This window comes from Chaetura pelagica, unplaced genomic scaffold (genome assembly GCF_000747805.2).
Source record: "Chaetura pelagica isolate M959 unplaced genomic scaffold, ChaPel_1.0 scaffold221, whole genome shotgun sequence".
Classification (NCBI taxonomy): domain Eukaryota; kingdom Metazoa; phylum Chordata; class Aves; order Apodiformes; family Apodidae; genus Chaetura; species Chaetura pelagica.
In genome coordinates this window covers 5929431-5939064 of record NW_009952533.1, presented here as the reverse complement: position 1 = coordinate 5939064, position 9634 = coordinate 5929431, and the positions used below count along the sequence as shown (strand labels likewise).

Genomic DNA, 9634 nt, shown 5'->3' with positions numbered 1-9634 from the left:
ATCCCGCCCGAGCTGCTCTGCCTGCCCCGGCACCGCGCAGCCCGCCCGAGCCGCTCAGCCCGCCCGACACAGCGGGGATCGCCGGCAGGTTGGCTCTGCATGCCCCGGCACGGGGCGTATCTGCAAAAAAAACGGGAAGGAAAAAGTTTTCTCGCCCGGTAAGATATTAATCCTCGGCTGAGTAGAAAAAGGCGTTTTCCAAGTTTGGGTTTTTTTTTTAAGGACCAGATGCGCGCTGGGTTTAAGGTACCGGAGGAAGCCGAAATAATTGCTTTTTAACCTGCTTGGAGAAATGAATTGCAAAAACTTACAAATGCACCGAATCGGCAGTAAAATGCACTTTATATTCCTTTTTGCACTGATGATAATATCTTTCAATAAGGCTGTGCTGGGCAAGAATTTGAAATACAGGATTTATGAGGAGCAGAGAGTTGGATCAGTAATTGCAAGACTGTCGGAGGATGTAGCTGATGTTTTATTAAAAATGCCTAACCCGTCCTCGGTTCGCTTCCGAGCCATGCAGAGGGGGAATTCTCCCCTGCTCGTAGTCCGTGAGGATAATGGAGAGATCAGCATAGGAGCTAAGATTGACCGGGAACAACTCTGCCAGAAAAACTTAAACTGCTCCATCGAGTTTGATGTGATCACTCTGCCCACTGAGCATCTGCAGCTTTTCCATGTTGAAGTGGAAGTGCTGGACATTAATGACAACTCCCCCCAGTTTTCTAGAGCTCTTATCCCTATTGAAATATCCGAGAGTGCAGCTGTTGGAACCCGGATCCCTCTGGACAGCGCTTTTGATCCGGATGTAGGGGACAACTCCCTTCACACTTACTCCCTTTCTGCAAATGATTTTTTTAGCATCGAGGTGAGGACCAGGACTGACGGTGCTAAGTATGCAGAGCTGATCGTGGTCAGGGAGCTGGACCGGGAGCTGAAGTCGAGTTACGAACTCCAGCTCACTGCTTCGGATAAAGGGGTGCCTCAGAGGTCTGGGTCGTCCCTCCTGAAAATCAGCATTTCTGATTCCAACGACAACAGCCCCGTTTTCGAACAGCAGTCGTATGTAATCCAACTCTTGGAGAATTCACCGGTTGGGACTTTGCTCATAGACCTCAATGCCACCGACCCAGATGAGGGCGCTAACGGGAAGGTCGTGTACTCCTTCAGCAGCCATGTGGCTGCCAAAATCCTAGAGACTTTCATGATAGATTCAGAAAAGGGGCATCTGACCCTCCTGAAGCAAGTGGACTACGAAGTAACCAAATCCTATGAAATTGATGCTCAGGCCCAAGATTTGGGGCCCAATTCTATTCCAGCTCACTGCAAAATTATAATTAAAGTTGTGGATGTGAATGACAACAGACCTGAAATTAGCTTGAACCTGATGTCCCCAGAGAAAGAGGAGGTGGCTTATCTTTCTGAAGGGTCACCCCTGGACACTTTTGTTGCCCTGGTCAGAGTCCAGGACAAGGACTCTGGTGTGAACGGAGAGATAGTTTGCAAGCTCCATGGCCATGGCCACTTTAAGCTTCAAAAGACCTATGAAAATAACTATTTAATCTTGACTAATGCCACTCTAGATAGGGAAAAGAGATCTGAATACAGCTTGACTGTAATAGCGGAGGACAAGGGAACGCCGAGTCTCTCCACAGTGAAACACTTTACTGTCCAAATCAGTGATGAGAATGACAACCCACCCCGCTTCCAGACAAACAGATATGAAGTTGTTATCTTGGAAAATAACTCTCCAGGAGCGTACATCACATCAGTCACAGCCACAGACCCAGATCTAGGTGACAATGGGCAGGTGACCTACACTATTTTGGAGAGCTATATTTTGGGAAGCTCTATAACCACCTACGTGACCATCGATCCCTCCAACGGGGCGATCTATGCTCTGCGAACCTTCGATCACGAAGAAGTAAATCAAATTGCCTTTGTGGTTCAAGCTAGGGATGGAGGGAGTCAGCAGCTTGTTAGCAATACCACGGTTGTACTAACCATCATTGATGAAAATGACAATGCTCCTGTCATTGTGGGGCCGGTGCTACGCAACAGCACAGCAGAAATCTCAATCCCTAAAGATGCTGGGGTTGGCTTCCTTGTCACCAGGATAAGGGCTACAGATAGAGACTCTGGTATGAACTCTGAACTCAGCTGCTCCATAGCAGCTGACAAGGAAAACAGCATCTTTGTGATTGATCCCAAAACTTGTGACATCTCTATCAATGTGAGTGTTGAGTCAGTTCCAGCAAAACAGTGGGAGTTTTTTGTGATAGTCCAGGATAAAGGCAGTCCTCAGCTTAGTACTAAAGCACTTCTGAAATGTACAGTTTTTGAGTATGTTTATTCATTTTCAAGCACAGAAGCAACTCTGGTAAGCCAACCCTCCTTGGATGTCTCCATGATAACAATTATATCCTTGGGATCAATATGTGCCGTGTTGTTGGTCATTATGGTTATCTTTGCTACAAGATGTAATCGAGAGAAAAAGGACACCAGGTCCTACAACTGTCGTGTCGCAGAATCAACCTACCAGCACCACCCAAAACGACCCTCAAGGCAGATCCACAAAGGGGAAATTACATTAGTGCCAACAGTTAATGGCACTTTACCCATCAGATCCCACCACAGAGCTTCTCCATCATCATCTCCAACCCTGGAAAGGGGACAAATGAGCAGCCGACAGAGCCACCACAGCCACCAATCCTTGAACAGCCTGGTGACCATCTCCTCTAATCACGTGCCTGAGAATTTCTCTCTGGAACTCACCCACGCTACCCCGGCTGTGGAGGTAAGGTCCATACTTGGTTTTGCACTTCCATTCTCTCATGCCTTCACGTGGGAGCAAGGAGGTGCTCTGCATGTGACCTGTGAGAGCAATGGACAATTAGACCTATGCCTAATGAGAATGCGTCACAGATTTCTCTTTAGATGTCACAGCTTTGTAGTTTTACTCCCCTATTAGCTGAATCCATTACCACAGGGAGCTGGCTTAAATCTATTATTAGTAGTGTTATTTCTTGGTTCTTCCCTGTAAGGTTGAAACAATGAAATGTAGTACAGACATACTCTGCTCTGGTTCACTGCTTTTTCTTTCCTCCTGGCCTTCCCTTTCCTTCTGTAAAGGTCTGCTTAAGAAAAAGTGCCAGAGTATTTATATGGAGAAAAAATACAGGAAATTATTTCATTAATGGGGGTGGAGAACTAAACGGCTAACTGCTGCCACAGGTGAAGCCTGGCTGTTGTCACATATGATCACAGAATCTCAAACTTTGAGACTGCCCATCCCAGTTTTTGCTGCAAATGGCTAAAGTGAGACCTACGTCCTGGTAACTCTTTAGAGCATGACAGTTTATTTTGAATTAGGTTCCCGGAATGGTAAGGGGTTGATTCTAACCTATTATAACAAAACTCCAACTCCGTTTAATTATTTGTTTTACTTATTAATGAATTATTATTAGTTCAGAGGCTAATGAACAGCAGTGCATGTCTTCATTGCATTTAAGTCTTCCGATGTTTCCTGTGGCAGATCCTAGAATACAAAGTAGTCTGCTATACTGCATCATACATGTGCAGGAATTAGATTTAATTAAACTTTAAAGGAAAAAAAGCCCACACACAACAAACAAACCTGAGAAGTGAATTAGTGGTTTTGCAACTATGAATTTGATCTTTCATTTCAAGGAATCAGTCTTTTCACCTTTTCTTTAGCAGGTTTCTCAGCTTCTCTCGATGCTTCACCAGGGCCAGTATCAACCAAGGCCAAGTTTTCGCGGAAACAAGTATTCCAGAAGCTACAGGTGAGAATCTGGGCTGTTCTGCTACAGATGCATGTACATGTATCAGAAAATAGACACATGTGTATTTAATCAAGAAATGGAATATAACATACATGAGATAATTTAATTCCACCATCACCACAACTCTCTCCACAGATATGCCCTACAAGATATGGATAAATTTAGCTTGAAGGACAGTGGTCGGGGTGATAGTGAAGCTGGAGACAGTGATTATGATTTGGGGAGAGAGTCTCCAATCGACAGACTTCTTGGGGAAGGATTCAGTGACCTTTTCCTTACAGATGGGAGAATTCCTGCAGGTAAGAGCATGATGGAATCTGACCGGTTTATTTACAGTGCTGCCCGGCTGTCACTTTGATAAAGCTACTACTGAGAAAGCAAAAATTCTTTAGCTTTCAAGTCCTGCATTTCCTTCCTTTCTACTCAGCTTCATGGTAAATATTCAACTGAAGCCTTCACATATCCAGAAAAACAAAACCTCTGACACAAATGAAAATCTGCCCAGAGCAATTCTTGTTTGTTTTCTATTATTCACATCATCATGAGCTGGCCCCATATTTCCCCCAAAAAGCACGTTCTGCTCCATGTCCTTAGACTTTTAATGGCTGGGTGGATGTTTTTGCAAAGCCAGGCAGTTGTGGTTTGTTAAAAATATGCTGAACTGTAATTTGGGAGATACATTTTCCACAGTGGATTTGATCCATATGAGACAAACTTCTACTATTCAGAGATGGATTGTGAAAGTGCTCTAGAAATATGTATGAAGAAGAAAGAAAAGTGTATTTTTTTCCCACTGAAAAATAAACTTGAGTGGGAGAGGAAGGATCCTAAATATGGCCGAAATTTTAAACCTTGTAACCCTATTTCTAGAAGAGCTGAAGAGGTATAATTCGGGGCAGAGGGCAGAAAAGGAAAAAGCTAGAAAAGGGTGAGTGAAAATAAGATAAAACACACATGTACATACTCATGTGTATGAAGTACCACTTTTAAATTTATACCCATTTATAAGTTGAGCAAAAGAAGCTATGGGAAACCATGCTAAATACAGATATGATAACTTTGTAATTACTTTAATAATTATACAGCCACTGGCTCTAACATACATCTTGTACTTATTTCAGATCCTATTTGGTTTTTCCTGTGTAACTGAAGGGCTCAACAATCTCAGTGTGATTCACTGAACCAAGAGTGTGAGTTTAAGAAGTTCAGTAGAGTCATTTTATACTCAGGGGCACATTGCTCTGTGGGGCAGTGTGGCACATATTCCCTCCTGAAGTATCACCCCCATCACTAGTACTGCCCAGTGCTGGAGGAAAGGAGCTGCAGCCCCTTCCCTCTACTGCCTCAGAAAACACCAGGGAGGGGCTTGTACCTGCCTTGGTTGCATTTTACCCTGAGAATTATGCTCTTATGCTAGGCAAGAATAAACACCCCAAATTTAATTTGTTCTTCTTGTACATTTTAACTTCAAAATTTTCTTTGTATATTTTGCTTCAGACTAGGGCTTGTACTCCCCACCCAGGCATTCACCTACCTCCTCAACTTAGTCTTGTGTACCCAATGTTTCAAAACCAGAGATCTTGAAAAGCTACTATTTTTTCAGAATCCTTAACTTATACCTAGAGTCCTAATACATTTTTATCTGTATTTCACTCAGCCCCTACTCCCTATTTCTCTGCCAGCTAGCACGAGGCATGTCTCGTTCTCTCCTGTGCTTTGCAAAGAGGCAGGGAGGGATCTGCTGGAGCTCTTGGTTGCCAGGGGAACTTCAAGTGCAGTGGTATTTGCACTGGCATCCAGCCCCACTACTGCTAGAGGAGGGCAGTCACCTTCCCAGTGGGCAGCTGGGGATGCCAGCAGGTGGGAGCAGTTGCCATCTTGGCTATCTGAAATTATCATGGCTGGTTTTCAGGTCTTGCCATTGGGTCTCCAAACAGGAAGCCAAAGAGTAGGATTTCCTAAAGTGCCTGGCCTTTGCCCAATGCTAATCACATTCCAAGTAAGGAAAGCTCTTGCTGAATGCAGGCAGAACTGGGCTGGACTATTGAGATCGACATTTAATCTCACCCAGATGTCCATTTGCTGCTATGCATGGTCCTAATCTATGCTGAACCTGTTCAGATGAGACCTGAATTGATCTGCAGTCCAAACAAATGAAAAGGAAAAGAAAGCTTCCTGGCGGTTTCCTGTGCTTGGTTTTGAAAGGTTTCTGCATTGTCAGTCTGGACACAGGCAGAATACTGTGAGAAAGTCCTTTCAGTTTGTCGCTTTAAGGTGGAACTGGAAGGGAATGGAGCCAGTCCCTTAAAACTTGAAGTTACATGACTAGAAAGTTCAGCAACTCTCCTTGAAAGACTTCTTGCTTTCTCTCTCACTTTTAAAATCCTCACCAATAAGCTCTAAGTTCTAGCAAAAAGCAAACAACCAACTATGGTGCATCTGGGGTTTTTTTATTTCTTTATTGCTGATTTAAGGGCAGACACTGACACCATTCAGTCTCCTGTGATTATCTTTCAATCTTTTGTTCAGGAATGTCAGAATTAGTTATCAGGATTGGTTTTTGGTATAAAGTAACATCAGTGACAAAACAATGAGTCAACCCTCACTACTAATGAAATGCTAGACCACTGAAAGTGTCCCATTAATTTGTAGGAGTCTTCTTAACTAGAAGAGTAATCCTCACCTTCTGGGGTGAGTTGAGAGCTGGTCAAGGCTCCATGAATCACTTAGATATCTTTTCTCCTTTCTAAATCTTAGACATTTTCTGTAAAACAGCACATGTGTGCTATTCATACACGGGAACAAGGCATTCAGTCACTCATATAAAAACTTCAGCAACTGATATTTATTATATTGCCCTTTTTTTGTTTGTTTGAAGCTCACCAAGCAGCCAGCCATTTTAAATAGCTTAGGCAAGATCTAGCCTGTAGTCTGGACCTTTATTCTTGAAGAAATTCTTACTACCACATTTAAGACCCAGGGAAAGTTTAAACTTGGAGGAATGAAAAGGGGATTAGAAAAACAAACAATATGGTAGCTGTGTAAAGTGCAGAGATAAATAACACTGACAGGATGGGAGCTGGACTTTATCAGTCACTGATATATCCTAAGCTGAAATACTCCAATTCAGTTCTGCTTGCACCATAAAAAGATTTTTTATAAAGTGACTGGATCCAGAGTCAGATGGGAAATGTGATGAGAAAGCGGGGAAAACGTACAGGCCACGACTGCAAACATTTCTTACGTATTCAATATCTAAAGAAAGAAAAGAAAAATAAATTCTACTCTGCATGGGCTAATCTAAGCACTGATTTAAAGAGAATTAGGGGAAAAGCTTCTTATGGTGAAAATACACATAATGCCAAGAGTCCAGTGTTTCTGAAAACTGTTTTGTGAAGTATGTGACTCAAACTCAGGTAAGTGGCCCCTGCAGAACTGAGATTGTTTCCAGCAGGACTGCCAAGCAGCGCCCAGCCTGAGCTAAGGCCTTGTGTCCTGCAGAAATGGTTCCCTTTGGAGAAGAAAATTTGGCCTCTCTTCTGGCACGTCTGTCTTTGCAGCTCTGTCAAACAGGGCTTTGCCTGTCTCTGCCTCCAGGGACCATTCCTAGACTTCTTCAGGTGTAGTGAAGGACTCTTGCAGTGCCCCTCCATGGGCCGGGTCAGACCAGCATAGCAAGGATGCAGGTGCTAGCTCCATCGTGTTGCTTCTCCCTGAGAGACATCACTAACACCAAGCAGCTCTTTGTCTTCTACTCTGCAGCCCTCCTGGCTGGCCTGGATGTCCACCTTGTGGGTTACAGTTCCTTTGTCCCAACATGAGTCAGCATGATCCAGTAACCTGAGCTATGGAGTTGCAAGTACACCTCAGGGAAGCACCAGTGTAAACACTCACATGGGGCGTAAATTAAGCCCCAGGTATTCTAATGCTGGATTAAAATGTAACCATTTCAGTTAAAACGCTAATATGGCAGGGAATTACCTTGTATTCAGCACACACCTCCTTGGCAGATCAAAAGGAGGTGTGTTAATGAAGAGGGAGATCTCTCTGCACATTCTTCTTTACTTCTGTCCATTTTTTCCCACTTTATTACTCTGATATGCTTCTCTAACTGCACGTGGGAGGCTCCACTAAGGCTTAAGTAAATGCTGGGAGATAGAACACCTCCATTTTGTTTTAGTTATTTATTTTTTAATGAAACAGCAGTGTGTAAAGGGAACAAGTGGCTTGAAGTTACAAGTGCTTGTTTCCCACCTGGGTTTTACGTGTCCGTCTTTAGCCCTAGTTAAGCGATGGCAGTACCAGCTTCCATGTTGTGCGTGTATTGTTCTCATTTTATGAGATTATTTGGAAATGGAAGTGTGTTTCTTTCCAGAGCATTTGTATCTGCCTCCCCTCCTGCACACAGAAAATGGACCCTAATGCCAGATTTGAACATCTTTGGAGAAGTTGTGTCAGTCCCTGTGAATGTGAGGGGTCTCTACAGCAGGAGGGGCATGCTCACTCTCCTCTTCTCTCTCTTGCAGCCATGCGGTTGTGCACAGAGGAGTGCAGGGTTCTGGGCCACTCCGACCAGTGCTGGATGCCACCATTGCCCTCTCCCTCCTCCGATTACAGAAGTAACATGTTCATCCCTGGGGAGGAGTTCCCTTTACCCCAGCAGCAGCTGCAGCAGCAGCAGGGCCTGGAGGAAGATGCCCAGCCTTCTGAGGCCAGCGAGAAGAAGAAGAGCTTTTCAACATTTGGTAAAGACTGCCAGAGTGAGGAGGAGTCGGGGGACACCTGTACCTCCTCTCTCCTCTCGGAAATGAGCAGTGTCTTCCAGCGCCTGCTGCCTCCCTCACTCGATGCCTACACGGAGTGCAACGAGGTGGAACGTGCCAACTCGCTGGAGCGCAGGAAGGGACACTTGCCAGCCAAGACTGTAAATTATCCACAGGGGGTGGCAGCCTGGGCAGCCAGCACGCATTTCCAAAACCCTGCCAACAACGGGGCCACACTGGGGACTCACTCGAGCGCGCAGCCTTCCTCTAAGTGGCTGCCAGCCATGGAGGAGATCCCAGAGAATTATGAAGAAGATGATTTTGACAACGTGCTCAACCACCTCAGTGATGGCAAACACGAACTGATGGATGCCAGTGAGCTGGTGGCAGAAATTAACAAGCTGCTGCAAGATGTCCGGCAGAACTAATTGTTTCAAAAGTCTGTTTTTCCATATTTATGGAAAACTGGAAGGGAAAAAAAAAGAAAAAAACAAAAATCAGACTGAGAAGAACTGGCATTGCCAACTAGTTGCATTTATCATAAATGTGTCTGTGTATGTTGAATATTAAAATACTGTATTTTCATATGTACACAATGCAAGTGTGATTATCTTTATCTGTATTTTAAAAATACATTTGTACCTTATATTTATGTGTAATTTAACAAATAAATTTTATTTTTGTACACCCACAGCAAGCATGTTTTCCTAAATGTATATAGATGGTGCTACCTTAGTCAAACTTCCAGCTTTCTTGCCACACAGGCATGTTAAAAAAAAAAAGGAAAAAAAAAAAAAAAAAAGGAGGGTTATTGTTTTCCCTTGTTATTTCTTTTAAGTCTCAAATGTTACAAATATGAATTCAAATCACTGAAAAGTTATGCAAGCGTTAGTTTCAATAAATGATCCAACACCTTGTTACAATGTTTCATTCTTATAATAAAGACTTGGCAACTCCCATGAAACCTAAAATGTCCTTTTTATTTTGATGCTTTTGGACTATAACTCATTTTCCCATTTACTTAATGGATTATTGCAGGCTGGGGTCTTCATCTCTTTTACAACT

The 9634-nt window shown here is 43.6% G+C and overlaps 1 protein-coding gene across 2 annotated transcripts; it reads left to right on the top strand.

Moving 5' to 3' along the window:
• Nucleotides 1–292: 292 nt before the first annotated feature.
• Nucleotides 293–9323, top strand: PCDH18 (protocadherin 18). 2 transcript variants are annotated; one of them, XM_010008917.1, is made up of 4 exons: nucleotides 293–2797; nucleotides 3721–3806; nucleotides 3942–4105; nucleotides 8333–9323. In XM_010008917.1, the coding sequence occupies exons 1-4, from the start codon at nucleotides 293–295 to the stop codon at nucleotides 8995–8997; spliced, it is 3420 nt and encodes a 1139-aa protein (XP_010007219.1). In that variant the 3' UTR covers nucleotides 8998–9323. The 2 variants fall into 2 exon arrangements, with proteins under 2 accessions (XP_010007219.1, XP_010007218.1); XM_010008916.1 differs by having other exon boundaries at nucleotides 3718–3806.
• The last annotated feature ends 311 nt before the right edge of the window (nucleotides 9324–9634 follow it).

What these genes read in the sequence shown, in the direction of transcription:
- PCDH18 (XM_010008916.1), top strand. Translation starts at nt 293, where the DNA reads ATGAATTGCAAAAACTTACAAATGCACCGAATCGGCAGTAAAATGCAC. An exon ending in AAGTATTCCAGAAGCTACAG is followed by an intron (nt 3,807 to 3,941) that starts GTGAGAATCTGG and finishes CTCTCTCCACAG; the next exon opens with ATATGCCCTACAAGATATGG. An exon ending in AGATGGGAGAATTCCTGCAG is followed by an intron (nt 4,106 to 8,332) that starts GTAAGAGCATGA and finishes TCTCTCTTGCAG; the next exon opens with CCATGCGGTTGTGCACAGAG.